The sequence below is a fragment of the Seriola aureovittata genome, chromosome 21 (genome assembly GCF_021018895.1).
Source record: "Seriola aureovittata isolate HTS-2021-v1 ecotype China chromosome 21, ASM2101889v1, whole genome shotgun sequence".
Taxonomy (NCBI): domain Eukaryota; kingdom Metazoa; phylum Chordata; class Actinopteri; order Carangiformes; family Carangidae; genus Seriola; species Seriola aureovittata.
This window is the reverse complement of record NC_079384.1, coordinates 17,257,425-17,279,013: the sequence shown is the minus strand read 5'-3', so window position 1 is coordinate 17,279,013 and position 21,589 is coordinate 17,257,425. Positions and strand designations below refer to the sequence as shown.

The following is a 21,589-nucleotide window of genomic DNA, read 5'->3' as shown; positions in this document are numbered from 1 at the left end:
TGTATTTAATTGTTTCTCGTCTTATTAAGAAGGCAGAAAAATTCAAGAGGATCTCTTGCCAAGGCCAATGTCAAACATACACCACACTTCACAGAAAAAAAAAATTCAAATTTATAGTAAATGATCCAGATCTGCCCCCAAATGTAATGAGTTCTTCTCTGGTCCGTGTCCCATCTCTCCACCACGTTTGGTGCAAAATCGGTTCAGTACTTTCTGTGTAATTCTGCTGAAAAATCACAGATGTGGATGAAAACACAACCTCCGTGGCTGAGGTAAAAATCAGATAGAACAGAAATGTAGCGACATGCGCACACAGACACAATCATATATATAGAAACGTTATGTAGATGAATTACTGAGTGAGTGCTCTGCTGCAAGGTTAAAGATCTATGAGGCCCAGTAGGTAGATGGATTCGTTTTAACAGTCGCAGCCACAGCTTTGGGTGACACTGACACTCGGGCCAGTCCTCGGCAGGTGGCGGTTCCAACAACGTTGGCGCACCTCAATCCCTTAATCACCCTGACCATATAAAACTGCTGAGGCTGCTCGGCATGAGCCGCTCGGTGGACTTCACTCTCATATGAGATGGTTTATTATCACAGAGGGGATCTGGGGAAGACCAGCCAGCCAATCTGTTCAGTTGGAAGCCTCTGCCTGGTCTGGATCCACTTTGATTTGTAACCAGTTACAGTAATGTGTTCACAAAATAAGATTCTCATAGTGTGAAATCGAGGAAATGACTTACTAAAATTGGCTTATAGTTTTAGTTTGTATATTTTAAATAGAAGGAAAAACACTTAGTGGAAAAAAAAAACTATGAAATAATTTGCTAAATTAATTTTTTTTTTAAGTTTTAAATAAAAACGTATAAACACACAATCAGGTGTGTGTTTTGTGTCAGAGAAATTTCACTGAGTGACTGTGAAACGACTCTCCTCTCTGACGGACTCTTCGCTCAGTGTGAGACGTAATGAAAACAGTTTCCGCAGAGGCAGTTACAAGCAATCAAAGTGATGCACTGTCTGTTTCCTTGCTTTTACTATCAGGTTGATAAATGTTGAAGTAACATCAGGAGAGACAGAGAAATACAACTGTAGTTTTAAAACCTATTTACATTCATATAGATGACTATTACTGTTATTTACCACTTATAGTGCATGGTGGAGTTATAATTTTAACCTGCAGCAGTGTGAGTTACGGTGAAGTGTTGCCCAGACTGGCTTGTTTTATGGCATTAACTATCATAGAAGACTTTATATAACTGTTTTATAGGCTGAGTAGTACTCCTCGTAACAAGTAAACTGCGCTTTTGTGTGTAAAAATGGTGGAGTGCCCCTTTTAAAAGGTGAGCATGTGTTCAAGTCCTGAATCTCCAGCAGCTTCAGGACCTCTGACCGGCCTGTGAAGAGGAGGAGGTAGTTCTTCAGAGGACAAACACAATGTCAGAAAAACAGGTGGAGATGTAATTAGCATTCGCTGCTGCTTCACCATAACAAGGGCATAAGTGTTGTGTGTGTGTGTGTGTGTGTGTGTGTGTGTGAGACACATATTTAATGAAAGCGTGCTATAAACTGAGGGCCATTAATGTGATGGATGTTGACAAATATGAACAATATGAACACCCGTAGGCCTGTATGATTGTTTGAACGTCTCATTTCATGTCATAGACATTAATGGGAATCTGTGCCAACTTCACACATGAACGTTTCAACAGAAGGCCTAGTCCACATATAGGAGCATAGGGCTTGAATGACATGTACCAAACAGGCAGGGTCTAACGCAATATTCTTGTGTGTTGCATTATGGGAAATGTTGGATCTAACATTCTTGGAGCTGTTTTTGTCTCTTCTCTTTAATCCCCCTTTTTTTGGACATTTTGTGCCTCTATGAGATTAAGAATTGTGGGGAGGGAGAGAGATGGTGAATAACATACAACAAAGATCCTTAGCCGAACTGGGATGTTGCAGGTTCATAGTTGATCATTTAACCCTTTAACCCCCTAACTTTAAGGAAGAGCACTGCTGCATCTCAGCCATTTCATATTTTGAAACCTGGCTGCAGGGATTTGCTCCCATTCAGCCACAAGAGCATTAGTGATGTGGTGATAAAGTCTGGTTCACAGTCCACTTCATCTGAAAGGTTTTGGATGTGGTTGAGATCAGGGTTCAAGATCAGTTCTTCCACACTTCAAGCTCCAAATTTTCCTCTTAAGACGAAATATATTTGTGTTTTTAAGAACCAAAAACTGTCTCTTTACATCTCCTCTCTCAGGCTTCTCTCTGGAGCTCTAGTAACAGCTAGTAACTGTGAGCCAATCAGAGGAGAGGAGGCTCAGAGCCTCTCTTCTGATTGGCTGACTGTTTTCTGGTCTAATAAAAAAAATTAAAAAATAAAAACTAAAAAGAACCTACCCTTGCTTATAATCAAAGAACACATAGAAATCTCACTTCATACAATATGGGACCTTTAACTGGAAAACAGTTTCTTTATGGAGCTGGCCTCACGCACAAATTTTAAATATTTTCCAGAATAAAAGAAATCTGTGTAACATTAAGATTTCCCCTTAACTGGACCAAACCACAGAAACAGCTCCAGTCCGCATACTTTTGGCCATCTCGTGTATTTGGTGAATTAACTATAAACGTCTAATTTTATATTCATCCCTCATCATCAGAGTGTGAAACTGTAAGAATTAATTAATGGGCCATATGGCTCCTGCATAATGCGCCTGTAAAAAATAAAAACCCACACAAAAATGCACAGTGAACTGAATAATGTCTCTGACCATTTTGTCGAGATCCCTCTGGAGGTTGCTCTTCTCCATGTGAATCTTCTCGTAGGCCTGGATCACATCTTCCAGCTGCTCCTCTCTCTCCTTTCTCTTCTGGAGCTGAAAGCCGAGATGCAGAGACAGAGGAGCTGAGACTGAAGAAAAAGCTTGACATACATTTACTTTGTTTTTTTTTTTTGTTGTTTTTTTTTTCTTCCTCCCTTTCTTCGTCAGTTTTCAAACTTCCTCACAAAGATGGAGAAAAAAAAGAAAAAAAAGCACGCTAAAAACTTCCATTGTCAGAGTCATCAAATGTGTCTCTTAAGAAGCGGTTGTGTAACCAAGCAAATTTAGGACACTGAGATCCCGACACGTCAGCATGAGCAGCAACGCCTCCCTCATCTTGACAAATGGATAAATCATGATTCCAACTAGGAAAAAAAACCCAACTTTTTTTTTGATGTCCCGCTGATCTATTCTGCTCACACTGTGGCATAATGACGGGGTGAATATCACTGGATGCCATAATCACACACCATCTGACACATCTGAGGGTAGTGACATGAAGAGATTTTCAAAGCAGATGAGGATACAAGGGGTGGGATGTTTTTTTGGTTTTTTTTTTGTTTTTTTTAAATGGAAAAATATGGTCACTTCAGACAGAACAGATAGTGAGAGTGGGAGCAGCAGAGAGGGAGCACTGAGGCCTGTTCACTGTGTCTGTTGTAACATATGCTGCAGGAAACTGGCAACAAGGTGAGGACGGCTTGTCAGCAGCATCGTGACAGAGGAGATCAGGATGAATCCAGACACACATACACACACACACACACACAGAGAAACAATCCCTAAATTCTAAGGACGTGCTCGTTATCACCTTTTAAATTTTCACTTTAGTCTGGAAGCTGTTTATTGTGTCAGATGGCTCTTGGGTTCAGAGCTGTCGGTAGTTTTCTTTTTTTTGGAGAGTATTTTTAGTTTAATTGGTCTTTTACAAACAGCAGCGGTATGAAACACTTGATATGATTGCAGTGTTGAACGTGGCTTTTCTACGTCCTCTGAACGGTAATGAATTCAGGGCGTGTCAGTTTGAATGTTGCTTCAGTTTTAATACATCAGGGAGGGGGGCGAAAGATGGGAAGCGTCACTGAAATTGAACAATTTTAAAGGATAATTTTGGTTTATTACAACTATTACAGCTAAGCTCTCAGGTCATGGTGACATTAACCAGGTTTCTAACTAAACCTACTTCGAATTCGGGCCACATTACCAGAAACTCTGCAAAAGGAAATGCAAACTAACGAATGTTTCCATCTGTTATGTAAATATTAGGAGTTTTTACATCGAGATAAACTGATAAACCACCGCAGAAGAAGAGGGTGTAAACAAGATGACATGATTAAAAGAGCGCCGGTTGAACCTCAAATGATGGAAAACCATGTGGCAATATGACATTTCTGTTTGTTCTGTGTATTAATGTGAGGAAGATTATAGTGTCTTCATCACTCCTCACAGACCTGATTCATTAAGTCTGTTTCCATTTCACTTTGTGGCATTTTGCTTTTATTGATGCACCAACTTTCCCTGCTCAGACAAGTGAAAACACATTTCTAACCTGGAGGTTTGTCTAAAGGGAATTATTCTGAGAGAAGAAATGAAGAGAATGAATTTGTAAGTAATAAAACAAACCCTTGATCAATTCAACACACGGGGAATTTGCTGCTGCTGACGCATCATTATCTATTAATCATTATCAGCTCCTAGTAAACAAGACCTGACTCAGAACCTGGGCCCGGTTCGTATTATATTTAGTCAAACTGGGGTCACGTAGAGTCCCATCCTATTGCTGCAAGCCTCTGTGTGTGTGACACTACGTCTACTCTACTATCAGCTACCATCTATCAGCTGATCACATGCCGGGTCATTAATTATTGCAGGAGAAAAATGGGCCTTTAAAGGCGAGATGGTGAGAGAGGAGCTGCTGTAGCATCAAGCTGCTGCCAGTGTTGTAGTTGTCTCTATTTGTGTCCGATCAGGATGAAGAACTGTATTTTGGATCATGTCCAATTGTCTTCAGGTCTATTTCAGACCAGTTCTGACAGGCCTCAGTTTGTTTTAGGGCATTTTTTCAAGTCTTTTCAATAAGAAAATAAGCTCTTCTTCCCAGATTTTAGAAATTAGTTTGATGAATGCACTGTTATTATTACTGCTGAGAATGATCCCTCCATTATTCCAGAATAATATGTCAACATGAAATTACTCTATGCTGTACTATCTATACTATGTCAAGACAGCATTTGCAGTTATTTGCATTTTGTTTATGCCATGTCATGTCTCCTAATTACTTCAATTATGTATATTTTATAAGCAAACACTGAAAGACAGTTGTTAACCCTGCATTTCTTGCTCTCTCTGCACAATGTGGACAGTTTTCCACTGGAATAATACCTGGTTTACTGCCAGATTTTCTCTGCCGTAATTTGATCAAACACATTAATTTAGGAGTTTAGCAAGATTTTGACTCAGGGGCGCTCCTTGAGACATGGCCTCAAGATAAGTAATAAAGCAGGATGTGTTTTAAGGCCTTCATTCGGGTTGATATTGATATATACTCACTGCACAAAGGCCGTCTGCCTTCCTACGTCTGATCTCTTGATTGTTGCTGCTGAGGATTTACTCTGTAGCTAAATATTGGGGTTGAGTGCATTGATTCATTATCTGATACATATTCCCAAACAAAGTTGACCCACATCATGTTTGGTTGGAAGCCTCGGTTATTGAGTGAGTCAGGCAGGATGTGAGGAGCAGCTGCACCTGCACAATTTCATCTGCATTTTAAATGAAAAACAATGAGTGAATTCCTCTGATGCCTTTACTCACAGAAAGTATGTCACTTTTCTCTGCCTCTTCTTGATAACTGCAAGTCACCTCTTCATAAGAATAGAAAGAGAGAGAGAGAGTGTGTGTGTGTGTGTGTGTGTGTGTGTGTGTGTGTGTGTGTGTGTGTGTGTGTGTGTGTGTGTGTGTGTGTGTGTGTGTGTGTGTGTGTGTGTGTGCGTGTGTGTGTGCGTGTGCGTGTGTGTGTGTGACTGGGGGCAAGGTGGGGGTCCTGTCCCAGCAGAGCATGCTCAGTGAGCCATGGCACATTTCATCACTCTGAATGCCTGGTGTCAGAGCCGTGTGACCTTGTGTGTCCCGCGCTAATCGTTTCTGCTGCTCCCAGAAACCATTTCCTTCCTCTTTCCTGCTCTCTTGCTTTCTTTGCCGCCGCCGCCACCATTCTCACCGCTGCCATCCTCTGTCAGTTGTTTCTCATGTCTTTTTTTCCCCCCCCTCCACTGTCTTGTTCACACAGAGTTAGCAGCGAGGGAAAACAAGTAAGTCCATGCACATTATGGACGCTGCCTTTTCTCACCCACTCACTCCACTTTAGATGGGCGTGACGCTCAAGTATAGAAGAGCAGAATATATGCATACATCTTGTGCATGAAGTGTTTGAAAATCTTTATTTTTCTTTCTTTCTTGAGGCGTAACACGTTCAGCAAAATCTTGGTTTAGGTTTAGTCCCAATTAGGCCGCGTCTCAAAAATAGAACACCAGTGTGAAAATCCCATGTCACAGTGCTCATTGGACGGTTTCTTAAAAACACCCAATCTCAGTAATTTTGCTTGGACAGCAGCTTTAGCGCTTAATTAGTTCTGGACGTCATTCATCATATGTCCACCAGGGTTGGCCTCAATTCGCTTTTTAATTCAATTAATTCACACGCAGGGAGGGATTTCTGCAGAATTCCAGCTCTGGTGTGATAAGCTTTTCTTCTCTGTAGAACAAAATGATTCTATAGTAAAGTGGATTTTTTTTTTTTTTTTTTAATTTCTTATTTCTTACATATCCCACTGCGCCTCTGCCCTCTCGCATATCTCCTCTACTCCCCTTCTCCCCCGTCGCCCTCGTCTCTCCTCTCACCTCGTGGGTCAGGACGTTGACTCTCTGCTGCAGGTTGCCATTTTCTGAGTGCAGCAGCGCTGTCTCCTTGCTCTCGAAAGAGCAGTAGGAGTTGGTGTCCTCCCCAAACTCGCTGATCATCGGGAACTGCAGCGACGACAAGGAAAAGACATTAAAGAATCATGAGATTGGACATTTAATATTAAGGATGCGTAGAGGACAAGATATAGTAAAATGATACAGTGAGTGAACCCCTCTTGCTTGTTTATAATTGTTGTTTGTTTGCTTATACTCCCTTTTTTTTTTCCTGCTGTATTCTGCATTTTTTTTTTGATGATTTCACTCTGGGATCATTAAAGATTCATCAGGCATCAACTGCAACTTCTGCTTGGCCCAGATATCACTCAGAGAATCAGGTTGTTTTCGCTAATGTCATGTTTTTCTCTTGAGCTAGATTTTATTTTTCTGCACTAATCACAGAATTTGCATACCAAGTTGTTTTAATCATACTTTCTAATTTCATCCCACACAATGACATCTGGGGAGGGACCGTGACTCAGCTGTTTGCCAGTCCATCAGATACTTTGTCTGTCCATCTGTCCATATTTATTGACAACTTCAAAATTACACTGACTGGACCATGGGTGGGTGCAATCACGATATCTCAGAATCAAAGTTTGTTCAGGTGGTGCATCTCATTCCAACATTTTTTAATCAAATATCTGAAATGCTTCCGTTTTGATTCCCTCAAAAAATGTCTGGAAAAGGGAAAATGTCTGCATATCACAATATCATGGATGTACTGACTACCTCCTCACTGTGTTTTAAAAATTAGATTAAAGTAAACTGCCATGTTTAATGCTTCTTATAATAAACATCAGTAAATTGCTCCTCTTTGTCTTTCCCTTACACTCAAAGGATGAGGCTGGTTAGATTCTACCAGAGGTCACCAAAAGGCAGATCACGGTCCAGATCCTGACCCAGACGCCGTCCTATCTGCTCCCTGACCTCTAATCTATACATTTTAATAATTTGTAAAATTATAAAATTTTGACAGAGCAGTACTGGTCAAATGACACTACTCAGCCAATCATTACGACTCGAGTCGGTCAGTAGCTGCGTTTCTTAAAGTGCAATTTGAAATTAGCTTATTAGTCTTAGCTCACAGTTTTTTATACTGACGACATAAATCTTTAAAACACCTCACAAATATATAGTTTCATTTTAAAACAGCTTCAGTCATTTCTTTTTTTTTTAACTGTTGGGATCTGTAGTTTTTAGCAAACATTACTCACACAGGAGAAAATAATGTATTTACTGTGGACTATTTTCAGCTGTGGATGAATACACGTTTGGTGCTCTTGTGAGTATTTCCAGCAGCAGGACTGTGTGTGTGTGTGTGTGTGTGTGTGTGTGTGTGTGTGTGTGTGTGTGTGTGTGTGTGTGTGTGTGTGTGTGTGTGTGTGTGTGTGTGTGTGTGTGTGTGTGTGTGTGTGTGTGTGTGAGTAAAAATAAACTGCAGTGTGTGTGTTCATGGTGATGAAGGAACATGTCACCCGGTGCAACAGTGTGGTTCACTGATGTGTTTTTAATAGTTTCTGGACAACAGTGGAGCTCAACGGCTCAGAGGAAGAAGATGTATCACGTTACTTGTTCTTGTTCATTTCAGTGTTTGGATTCGTTGACAGAAACAAAAGATTCACATCTCCATCGTAGTGCTTCACTGCAAGTCATCATTCAAGGGGGAAAATATATTTACAAACATGAAGACATTTAAAATATGCAGAAATAATTGCATCATATGCAGCTACGATTATGCTGATATGACCGATTATGTAATCCTGACTTTGTAGAAGATGCATTAATGGGTGCCACTACGTTCACTGTTGTTTCACTTCTGAGCTAAGCAATTTGTCTAGTTACAGTGCTAAACTGTTGTTTGTTAGCAGAATCCTGTGATAGAAACACGCAAGGGTTATATAACTGCATGTGGTTCAACCTAAATGAACACATTTACATTTAGAGTGCCAACCATGAGCACGGAAAGCCTTTCATTTTCTGTGTGAAGTCACTGCTGCTGATGATGCAATCTCTATTTGAGGAGCAAACAACCCTTTTCCATTTAGCAGAACACCACTGTGTGCTCAGTTTAACAGTAAATGTTCGCAACACGGGCAGAAACCCCCCCAGGGGGGCACCAAGAATCCTCACAGTGCCGAGCGTCGGGAACTCTGAACCAGAGAGCAGCCTCACTTCAACCCATGTTCAAAGAAGCAGGAAGCACTTCCAGCTGCATCATTACAGCAGCTGTGCTCAGGCATCTTGTGGTTAGGGAACATCTGCAGAAACACTTACCACTCCACACAAAAAGGGCTGCAGGTAATAGAATATTGGTATTGTACACACGGGGATTTGGACATTTCAGGAGTCAATATTGTGACATCCCGTAATGTCTGGATTGATTATCCAAATCTAAAAACAGGCACATGCCGTATTTACAAAGGCACAGGTGTGACAACTCCCACTCCAAACAGCAAACATCTGCACCTGCTCTCCCAAAATCAACACCTATCTCTCTGGGAATGGACCCTGAACAAACTGCCACTTGTGAGTAAGTCAACAGCGCGGTGCCAGCCTGCAGCCTTCACTAACAGCTGCTCCCTAAAGGGATGCAGGATTTCTGCACTGACATAATATGTCAGGAGAGGAGAGACAGGGTCAGAATGCATCTCCATCCATTTGAAGCAGAGACAGCAGTAAGTCACACATGTACCAGTACCAAGCAAGTCTCAAGGCTTAAAGCTCCATTTTTTCCTCTTCTCCTGTGTTTTATATTTAGGGTTGATCCATAAGAAGATATATTTGTGGTTTTAAGAACAAAAACCATCTCAATGTAGTTTTACATCTCCTCTCTCAGGCTTCTCTCTGGAGCTCTAGTAACAACAGGTCGGTGAGCCAATCAGAAGAGAGGAGGCTCTGAGCCTCTCTTCTGATTGGCTGACGGTTTTCTGCGTGATCAAATGAAAATACAGCAGATTTCAGGTAAACATACGGAGAAACCAAATCCTGCAAAAGTGAAAGGTTGGTCCAGGTGGGCGGGGCTTGGGGTGTGGCTGAGGGCGGTGACTGCTTTGTTCTTGTTATTCAGATACATGGGCCAGACATGGCCATCAAACAGACCGGGGGGGGGGGGGTGGGGGGTCTGGCACCAAGTAGTTCCTAGAGCACCTCCTCTTTTTGCATTCTTCATATGGGATGGAAATAAAGTAACGTTGGTTCCGCATGTCGATCAATGGTCCATAGGTGTAAAGCAGGAAGCCCTCCACAATAAGGATGTGAGTCTCCTCCTCCTTATGGTCAGACTTTGGAACGATCTCAATATCCAGGGTGTTATTAACGCTAAGCGACTTCTCAAACTTCAGCGGGTTCTCCAACAATGCGTAGATGGTGCTCATCATGGCGTCTATGTCCAGAGCAGTAATGACATCATACTGCTTAAAGCCATCTTCACCAACTTCAATCTGATCTTGGGGCTTGTTCAACATTTTAAACTAAAATTCTGGCCAGATCTTACTCATTGCACCCTTAAAGCGTTGATATCTATAAGAAGATTTGTGGTTTTCAGAACCAAAAAGCATCTCAGTGTAGTTTTACATCTCCTTTCTCAGGCTTCTCTCTGGAGCTCTAGTAACAACAGGTCGGTTGTTTTCTGAGCGATTGAATAAGAATATAGCAGATTTCAGGTAAACACTCAGAGAGTCCAAATCCGGCAGCTTTGTTGTGACATCACAAAGTTACAGAAGTCCTGACGGCTTGTTTTAAGGCTCAGTTGCTCAATACAGGCTGTCAGCATTTCTCTGTGGACTGAGCGCTTTGATACTTTCACAGTATTAATATAGAACCTAGAGCTGCTTTATAATCAAACAACACATGGACAAGTTAGTGTGGTGAGAATCAAGTAAGACAAGTCATTGCTCAGATAACACATCAGCACAAACATCAGCACTTATCATCCGATTTTTATGTCATATCAAAGTTTTGTGGAGCTACAGTTTGTTTCAGTTTCCCTCACAACATTATTTCTTGTGGACCATAATGCAGCAACAGCTTGCATCTCTTTGGAGCTGTCTTCCTCAGCATTACAAGTACAACAACGTCTTTGCTAACTTTTTTTTGTCATTTGAAGCATTTCGTTCTCTCTACTCTATTGATTCTCCTGCAGTGTAAACAGCACAGCTTGTTCTATGTCCTCATGTAACTCGAGTAAAAGTGGGCGACATAAGCTGAGAGGAAAGTGGGTACATTACAGCTTCTTTGCCATATAATTCCTAGAATAAGTAGAACAGCACAGACTAATGATAAGAAGAAGAATATCCAGGAGTGGATTTTTTTCTATTTAATCCTCCTTTGTTCTTAATTTCACCAATTTCTCTCTGCCTTGCTCTTTATATCATTATCTCCTTTAACTCCCTCATTTCTCTTCCTTTTTCCGTGCCTTGCTCTGCATCCTTCCGCCCATTTAGCTCCCTCTTTCTACTCATTTTTCCTCTTTTCCTCAGTTTCTGTCCTCCCACGCTATGTCTGCCAGTCCAGCTACTGCTGGAGGTGGATTTCTGCTTCACCTGCTCCCTCAACCCAACTGGAAACTAGTTTGATCTCTACCACTAAGCTTACAGAAACGGCTTTGCAGAAATATTTAAGGTGTCACTGACTTTAAGCCAAGAAGCTCAGTGGATATTTAGATTTTTAATATTAATTCATATTTCATATGTTTCATATTTTACACTTCCTGTGTTTGTGATATATTTGTGGTTTGAAGAACCAAAAACCATCTCGATGTAGTTTTACATCTCCTCTCATCTCTCTCTGGAGCTCTCCAATCAGAAGAGACAATCTGAGACTCTCTTATAGCAGTTAATTTAGTTGTATAGTTCATAGGACAGGCTTTATTGAAGACAGTAAGAAGAAGTAAGAAAGAAATAATTATGCAGTGCTGTTTGCCCCTTTCCCAATGCCTGAACTCTCACGACCCACTGGATGAGCCCTTATGACCTTTGTCTGCAGCCCTTTGACATCCCCATTCTTTGTGTACTGTAGTAATTTCCCTGCTGGCTCCCAGTCGATTTCACCAATACTCTTTACAGTTATTGTCAAATTTGTCTGTGTCAGTAGGTTTAAACTGAATAATTAAATCAACCAAGATGTAACAATGTATTTTGAAGTATATTTACAAAATGTATTGTTTACAATCCATCATCACCCATGCACTGATTGGTATTTACCTGAAAATTATTTAATAATAATTTTCAGTCAGTTTCAGACAGTGTTATATGATCCAACAAGTGCTTTGTTTGGAGCTACTAACTAGAGCTGCAACCGCTGGTCAAATAACTGATCAGTTGGCAACTATTTTGATAACAGATTAATCATTTTATAGTCATTTTAGTCATTTTTTAAGAAAAAATGACTAAAATGACTAGAATCTGCTGTTTTGTATATCTGTATTAGGGTATTAGAAGATCAGTCAAATAAAACAAGTATTTAAATAAGAAATGATAACTGGCATTTTTCACTATTTTCTAACATTTTATGGAAAGACAATTATTTGATTAATCAGTATTGAAAATAATTGCGTTATAGCCCTGACACCTTACTTACTGGGTCTGTCTTAAACAAGCCCAAAAGAATCATGATAATGAAACCCTGAGACCTCTCCTCATTATCCAGGTGTATAAAGGGTCAGTTGTCAGTTGCTATTTCACTCAACTACATTCTACCCTGTGAGCCGTTAACTCAGCCTCCTTTCAGTTTTTACAAATGGGCCACATTATTATTTATTTATTTCAACCCAAGTTAAAACTTCAGCAGCCCTCTGCCCTCTATATATAGAAAAATGATTCCTTCCTTTTTGGAGTCAACTTTGTTCCCCTGCTGCTGCAGGATCAAAGCCCACCAAAGGGTTCTCTCCTTTTATCTTTGTGTACAATTGCACAGCCTCAATAAAAATGGAAAGTGCTAAGGGTGAGTGGACAGCTCTCCCCACCTCTGAGAGACTTCCAATAAATCAAAAACAAAAGCAGCCTTATCGCTGTCAGAACCACAGACCTTCTGTCTGATACCAACAAGGACAAAAACAACTCAGATGATTAGTTTTCCAAAACGCTGTAATATTTGACTTTGTGATGCAGCTTTGAAGTGAAAACTCTTCACCTTGATCTCATAGATCTTCAGCTTTCTCTTGATACTGGTGTTTTCTCGCTCCAGGCAGGACAGCCTCGTCTTGATGTCCTGATAGGCCGTGATAAGGGCAAAGTGGGAGGCAGAGTAGACGTCGTCGGGGGGCAGGGGTGAGGAGCGCCACGCCATGCTGCCACAGCCATCCTCCTTCAGGCCCCCCGCGTCGCCGCCTCCTCCCAGCAGCCCCAGCTCCCCTCCGCCGAACAGAGACTGCATCACTCAGAGCCTCAACCTGAGGACACACACAGACAGAGATTTGCTTATTCATTATTAAATCACCAGATTGTTTCCATTCAATTAAATGTACCTACCCAAAATAACGCCATTTTATAATTTAGGCAGGGGTTGAGTATCGCTCCTAAAAACATCAGGCGGGGAGTGACTCACAAACAAAAAAGAACAAAGCCGTTTTGAACTGAGAGCAGTCGGATTGCTGGCACACACCGTGTAAAATATTCAACAGCAAAGTGGGTGCAGAGAGACACAGGAGGAGGACGGAGGGACACTGTTAGTCCATGTGAAACTTCAACATGACCCAGCACCTCACTGTAGTCACAATTAGCATGTTCACATGCTCACCAGTATCCTGGATCTGATCCTGCTTGGTATGTGACATTTAAACAAAAAACAAACCTGATATTTCATCACTGTTTCATGATTCTGAAGTTTAGTGCAGACTGAAAGTGACCCAGACTGTAGAGGCAGCGTGAGGGCGTGTCGAGGCAAATAGATGCAGAAAATTCACTCTTAATCAGAGTCTTTATAACTCAACGTCACAAATGTGCAGGAAAAACATGGAAAGGAGATGTGATCAGTAGGAAAATAACAAAGAGCTGGAAACCTGGTACGTTTTGAGATTACTCAAGGGGCTGGGCCGTCTCTCGCACACACACACACACACAGTTGATGCATATGCAGCGAGCTAGCTATAGCCGATGTCTGTACACTCTGTAAACACAGACTGCACAACAGTCTCGTACTGTGGCTACTGAATATATTTTTAAACCACGGCAGCCCTCCCATCCGGGTTTTTTCTTCATGGCGCGTAGCGTTCAGCGAACAGTCAGTGGCAGATCTTTCCATCATTTAACATCCGACGATCTCTATTTGTAACTGTTGTGGACCTGGAAAAGTCATAGTGCTGAGCAGGTAGTGTAAAGTGGATTTTAAGCTGCAATGCTAAAAACAAAGCTGTGAGAGGGATGCGAATGAACCAAGATAGTGAAGTTCCTGGTTGAACAGCTCAGTGACTATAAGCTGAGATGAGCTGCAGAAACAGGTGATAATTCTTTGTAGGTTCATCACTTGTTGTTATTATAAAAAATATAGATTATAGCCACTTCAAAGTAAATGTTGCCCTTTTTGTATGTTGTGAATCATTACTACAATGAAAAGTTTAAATAAAAAAAATCTTGCAGCACCCTTGGCCCGTCCTTCAAGCCTCCCTGATGAGCTAGTGGTCAAATGATTAAGGGGAGGTGACAATTTGCATTGAGTCAAAAAACGCCGTAAGATTATCCAGGTTTCTGAACATCTGCAGCCGTGTAGTCCTGACTTTGACTCTTCATCCAGCAAATATTTCTGCACCAGGCGAGTTACCTCAACAGTTGAGGATAAAAACAGTTGAATTTCTGGTTGCCAGGAGACACTGATGTATTTTCCATTTTTCTAGCTTTAGCTTCTCCAGCTAATTATCAGTAATGGAAGACAAAAGCAACAATGCATCACCTGCATCAGACTTTTACTTTCATGCCAGCGCATCACATCATTTTGAGTGGCTGTTCACTTTTATTGTTGGAAAGTCAATCAAACTACAAAGAGATGCAGAACAGCAGCAAAGAGATGTAAAGCAACGTCAAGGAGACACAAAATGGTTATACAGTGGTAACAAAGGGACAAAAAAAATTACATAGAGACACAAAATGACCACAAAGAGATACGAAACGACTAAAAACAATGTGGTGTTTATGTCTTTTTCATCTCTTATGTAGGAGAGTCGGGGCTTTTAACGTGTCTGTGGCCGAGGGTTCATTGTTTTCCTGTTTTTTGTTTCACTGACATCATATCTCGAGTCGAGGAGGCACTTGCACACATGGCAGACACTGATCAGAAATCTTGACAAAATGAACTGGAATCAGAGCCATGATAAGAGGTTTACATGTGCAAATATAAAACCAGGATTCTCCAAAAACCCTGAACATAACCAAGGAAGCAGTGTGCATGTAAACATTAATTTACTCTGGCAGAGACACACCTCAGCCTTAAGAAGTTCAAAGCCATTATACTCCTTTTGCATCTGTCTTTTTGCACTGACAAGAAACATTTCTGGTGAGTGATCCCCTTCGGGTGCATGAGTAACCAGTCCATGTACTGTAGCTGATATGTTAATCACACCCCGATTTACATATGAGCCTGGTTCGTGCTCTTGTTCCATTTCACAGTACTTAAAAAAACATGAGCTTTGACAGCCTACGCTCCTTGAGTGGCATGATGAATGAGCTGGGCGGTTAGCTGACCATGCTGCATAACAGCCAACCGGCCTTGGCCTCCCCTCCCCCCCGCCCCCAAAGACTCGAGGCAGTGCTGTCAAAAGTGATAAATGGCACCTGTGATGTCACAGCCCTGTTTATATGCAGCCACAGAGGGGGCGTGCAGAAAAGTCATTCTAGACATAGCTGGGCACACCAAGAACAGTTTGATTTACGGGTACTGCTGAGAGAGTTACACAACAGCCAGTTGATTTGATGTATACTGGAATGGATGCCTTCCTGACTCCCAGCGTTGCCTTGTGAGTCAGCGATTGCCTACTGAGCTATTTTCATCTGCTCCCTTCCTCCACGGTGCTATTTTCCTTGTGTTTCAAGCTAGAGAGAGAGAGAAAGAGAGAGAGGGGGGAATAAAGCCTCAGCCAATCTATGGCTCTTTTCCTCGCTGGTCTAACAGGATGATCCAAAAGCACTCCCACATGCACAGGCGCGCACACAAACACACGTCTGTGCACATGCAGCCAAAAACACCACAGAGCAACAGTCGCACAGAGAGAGGAAGGATACACGTGCAGAGAAATTTTTATTTATTTATTTTTTAAACGCCAGACGACACAAACGCAGACGGACTGTACCGGTCACCTGCGAGCTGCCTGAAGACTGCTAATTTAAATGAGAGGGCTTTATTAAACCAACTGTACACTACGTGCACAGCGATGTGCTTCTCACAGACTGAAAAAAAAAAAGAGCCCATAGGTAATTTGTGCAGCAGGTTATTATGACCCATAGTTACGTTTTGTTGCTAGGTGACATCTAGTGGTCGTAGTAATTATGACAGGAGCAAAGGGGAAAGTATAGAGGTGGTATAAAGAGAGACAAAGTCCATGTCAGGAGGAATATGAATATGACACAGGAGAGTGGTGTTCGATTCCCATGTGAAAGTAGCAGTTTATATTGTAACCATGACAACAAAGATTGTCTAATGTTGAGGAAGTTCTTATTTCAACCCAAATCACAATCTTTTCCTAAACCTTACCAAGCCATGACTGTTATTATAGTAACCATGGCGACAAAGGTAGGTACGGCGCTGTCGGTACAGTCCGTGTTTTTATGATTGTAAACATGATTTCTGAGGTCCAGTACGCCTGCCGCTGTAGGGGTGCTATTTCAGGAGACACTCCTATGGGTCGTATCAGAGGGTTGAAATAAACAACGTGTGTGGTCATTCATGTTGGACGACTGGTTCACGCTGGACGATGGTTATTACATTCATCATATGGACAAAAATACAACTTTAAATGAAGGCGAATGTTGTCCTGTAACTGCTGAATATTTAAGTTCACATTAACAGCTCCACAGGGTGATAATATCTCAGTGTATATGTGTGTTTGTAGTTTGTGCCACTGCCAAGTCGCCTAAAAACAAAAAACAGAATAAAAGAAAATCTGTTAATGCAGCGTTAAACATGGCCAAGGTTTCTCCCATGTTTGAAATGGTGATATTGGGTCATTTTGGAAACCACTGCCAAACAACCACTTTTGTTATTTAGTAGGACTTGTTAGATGAGGTAAAAGGCACTCAGGTGGGATGTTGACTTAAAAAGCCTTGGCTCAGCTAAAGCTTGTGTGCATACGTTGTTGCTGCTGGAGGCTTCACCAAAGCAGTTCATTTAATTACGCTCTGTTTTTCACATGTGGTCTTAAAATGACCTCCAACTAGAGGACTAAAGAAGTGCTAGAGCTGCCACAGTGGGTTTAGGCTTCTGTTTGGATGCGTGCTGTATAAGAAAATGGATATTAAGGGGTAAGCTTTCACCCTGTTGTATGTACTGACCTTATTTACATAAAAATCTTATGCAAACAACTCACACCATCCGCCTACATCCAGGCTTCAGGACACAATTATCCATAGACCAAAAACGCAAATATCTATTAGGCCAATCACACGGCAGCAACTCAATACATTTAGGCATGTAGACATGGTCAACATGGTCTGCTGAAGTTCAGACCGAGCATCAGAATGTGGGAGAAAGGTGATTTAAGTGACTTTGAGCGTGGCACGGTTGTTGGTGCCAGGCAGGCTGGTCTGAGTATTTCAGAAACTGCTGATCTACTGCGTTTACAGAGAACAGCCGAAAAAGAAAAAATATCCAGTGAGCGGCAGTTCTCTTGGCGAAGATACCTTGTTAATGCCAGAGGTCAGAGGAGAATGGCCAGACTGGTTCGAGCTGATAGAAAGACAATAATAACCACTCATTACAACTGAGGTATGCAGAAGAGCATCTCTGAACACACAACACGTGGAACCTTGAAGCAGATGGGCTACAGCAGCAGAAGACCACACCGGGTGCCCCTCCTGTCGGCTAAGAACAGGAAACTGAGGCTACAATTCGCACGGGCTCACCACAATTGGACAACAGACGATTGGAAAAAAACGTTGCCTGGTCTGATGAGTCTCGATTTCTGCTGCGACATTCAGATGTTAGGGTCAGAAATTGACGTAAACAACATGAAAACATGGATCCATCCTGCCTTGTATCAACGGTTCAGGCTGGTGGTGGTGGTGTAATGGTGTGGGGGATATTTTTTTGGCACACACAACAGCTCAAATAACCTCAAACTGGTTTCTTGAACGTGACAATGAGTTCACTGTACTCAAAAGGCCTCCACAGTCACCAGATCTCAATCCAACAGAGCACCTTTGGGATGTGGTGGAACAGTAGATACGCATCATGGATGTGCAGCCAACAAATCTGCAGCAACTGCGTGATGCTATCATGTTTCCAGCACCTTATTAAATCTATGCCATGAAGAATTAAGGCAGTTCTGAAGGCAAAAGGGGTGTCCATCCCGGTACTAGCAAGGTGTACCTAATAAAGTGGCCAGTGAGTGTATATCTCTACTATGGAGCAGCTCACATGCTCCAGTGAAGTCGCTGCAGTAGTCACTGATAGATGTGGCTTCAGACGGGGTAAAATAAAGGACAGGGGGCATAAGAACATCCATTTTGTCTGTGCTGCACAGAAAGGAGGCATTTATCACACACATACACACTCTCTCCACACAGCTCCTACTAAGCTTCCCTTCCTTTGCTCTCTGCTCTCTCTACCCAAAATATCCCTCATCCAGCTTCATCCAATCCCCCCCTGCCCTCCTCCCTCCCCCTTCCTCCCAATAACACGCACAATCCACTCTATCTGTCGGACCTCAGGGCTCATTTGCCGAGGCTCTCTGGGCCCCACAGGACAGTAGAAGTGAAGGTGGATTCTTCGCTCCCAACCAGTTCCCTGCTTCATTACAGTGATTACCACAAGAAGTCATACATTACCTGGGGTCCACGTGGCACACGCCGTTCCTCTGAGACCACCTCTCCCATTCTCTTCCTCTGTCTTCTCTCCCTTTCTTTCTCTCCTGGGATTAAAGCAACCCCCCCCCCCCCCCCCCCCCCCCCCCCCCCCCCCCCCCCCCCCCATGTCACTGTGTACTGTACTGAAAGGGCCAAGCACAGCTGCCGTCATCGGAAGACCTGTGTTCATTACCTACATGTGGTAGCAATTTTACATGTAGGTCTCGTGTTTGAATAAGCTCCCCGGGCTTTATTATGCATAAGTCACAAAAACAATCTGACAAGGCCGGACCTGCTGACATTTTCTTACAGATCAGGTCTGAAACAAATGCTGTCACATTAGCATCAACAGCAGCACAAGGCTGAGCAAAGGCAGAGAGAAAGATATTATATGTGCTTTATTTCTGTAATTCATTGAATTGTGTCTTATACATAAAGACACTAAATTGTGCAAATGTGTCAACTTTATGTTGTTAAGGAGATTCTTCTCATGTCAGATCAGTCCATAGAAACTGATCAGCAGAGCCACCCAAGTTCTGATGGACCACGTCTCATGATCAATTTAACAGATGATAGTCTTAACAATAATCCTACAGCATTTCCTGTGGCATTTTCGGTGTGAAATAGCACCTCTTAAAGGTTGCATATTCTAAACGTTACCGATGTTTTATTTAAAGCGTTTGATATCTATAAGAAGATATATTTGTGGTTTTAACCAAAAACCATCTCAGTGTAGTTTTACATCTCCTCTCTCAGGCTTCTCTCTGGAGCTCTAGTTACAACATGTCAGTTGTTTTCTGAGAGATTGAATAAGAATATAGCAGATTTCAGGAAAACACTCAGAAACCAAATCATGCAAGGTTGGATGGTGGGTCCTTCCAACCTTGCAGCAGTGACTGCTTTGTTGTGACATCACAAAGTTACAGAAGTCCTGACGGCTGGTTTTAAGGCTCAGTTTCTTAATACAGTCATGTATTGTGCATTTCTCTGTGGACTGAGGCTTTGATACTTTCACAGTATTAATATAGAACCTAGACCTGCTTTATAATCACACAACACATGGAGATCTACCTTTATACTATATAGGACCTTTAATGTTTTATTTAAGACAATGTTGGAGGATCCTGGTCTATTAAAAAAATTTTTTTTTGAAATGAATGATTATGTCGAGATAACTGCAACACAAGTTTTAAAATCCATCGCCTATGAGACAACTTCCTTTCTTTGTATCATTATTTTCCAACACAGCGCCATAGCGCCAATCATGTACCCAATATTGCATTAGCATTGCAGCTCCATTCATAACAATAATGCCAATGGAGCCATTATAAACCATTTAAGTGAAGCAGACCTATGTCTGAATACCAAAAAGCCATTAATTAAAAGGCAGGTGAAGCAATCTACTTGAGTACTCCAGGATTTGATTCATGGCTGCGGTTCCTTTATCCATCTGCATCTCGTGTTTTCTTTTGCCTGTCTTTTTTGGCACAGTGTTGATGCCCCTTATTGTTTGAAAATACCACCTTAAGCTACAGTGTCCAAGAAAATAGTTTACTTATGTGCTTCAGTAATACTCCATGTTCTTAGTTTCAGTTGTTGGCTGAAAAAGTTGAAATGAGAGAACCTACAGCACAAACTCACTACAGGATATTAATTATTTGCGATCTGACAAACTGCATTTACAAAAAGGCATTTGATTTCCATCCTTACTTGTGTACCTTAGGTTTAGTTCTCACATTTTGCTTTTTTAGTATTATAGTAGAAGTGTGAGGTTGTGTAATATTATTATACACTGTGTCTTCAAAAAGGGAAATTGTAGTAATGCAAACACTTGCTGTATCCTTGATTTGACATGAGATACAAGAGCTGGAGTTATCGAAAGTCTCAGCTGGGTTCCCCACAATGTGTTAAAAAGAACAAGCCTTATCCATTTACAAATATTCATAACCCAATCAAATCCCAGAGCTGGTGCTTTGTATAAATACTGCAAATCATATTTTTGGGATCCTGTGAGGATTGAAGCAACAGATGATTGTTCTCTCAACGGGAGATCTGCTTGTGTCTGCCTAATCGTGGATCGCAGTAGACTATAATGGGGCAAATCTCTTCTTACAGATGTTAATTCTGATAAATTCCATTCTTCTATTCTTTTTTTGCGGTTTGACTCTTTCTTTCTTCTTCACTGGAGAAAATGAAACTCCAGTATGTAAACACAAGCTATTATTTTCTGCTCCATAAAGCCTGTGCATGCATATATACAAGGTTCTGTCTGTGTATTTCTGTGCCTCTGTTGTATCCCAGGGCATAAATATATGAGAGCAGTAGAAATCATGCCAGCTGGGTCAAGGCTGGGTTTTCCAGTGATAACAGAAGCAGGATCAAAGGGGAAACTGGGGGATTGAGTCCCAGCAGAGAGGGATTTTAATGTTGGATCTTATAGGAAGATGCAACCAATTTCCTTTCAATCTCCTCCTCTTCCTCCCTCACAGCTGGCAATGCTTCTTTCACTGCTTCACCCACCCTCTCTGCACCTCATCCCATTCTTTCTCTCCCCCCTCCTCTTTTTTCCCTCCTCTTCTCTGTTTGGCATTAAACTGTCCAGCTCTTCTCAGTGCCACCCTGTGATCCCCACAGGCGGGACGTTTGGCACCTCTGACTCAGACAGTATGTCTGCGAATGAAGAGTCCAGGGCGGGTGAGAGGTGGTGTGCCTTTCTGCCCCGCGCTCATCTGCCAAATGCTCCCATAATGCCTAGCTTCGCTCCACTGCACCCGTTTCCTCTGCTAAAAGTCTCCTTTCACAGCG

General features: G+C 41.9%; 1 protein-coding gene across 1 annotated transcript in view; it reads right to left on the bottom strand.

Moving 5' to 3' along the window:
• Positions 1-21,589, bottom strand: part of tbkbp1 (TBK1 binding protein 1) — a 61,119-nt gene that overhangs the window by 18,189 nt on the left and 21,341 nt on the right. The window contains exons 2-4 of the mRNA XM_056366772.1: positions 12,927-13,185; positions 6,738-6,863; positions 2,787-2,891 (exon numbers count right to left, since the gene is read on the bottom strand). Of these exons, the coding sequence (XP_056222747.1) occupies positions 2,787-2,891; positions 6,738-6,863; positions 12,927-13,169 (474 nt within the window). The 5' untranslated portion in view covers positions 13,170-13,185. The remainder of the gene's footprint in view (positions 1-2,786; positions 2,892-6,737; positions 6,864-12,926; positions 13,186-21,589) is intronic.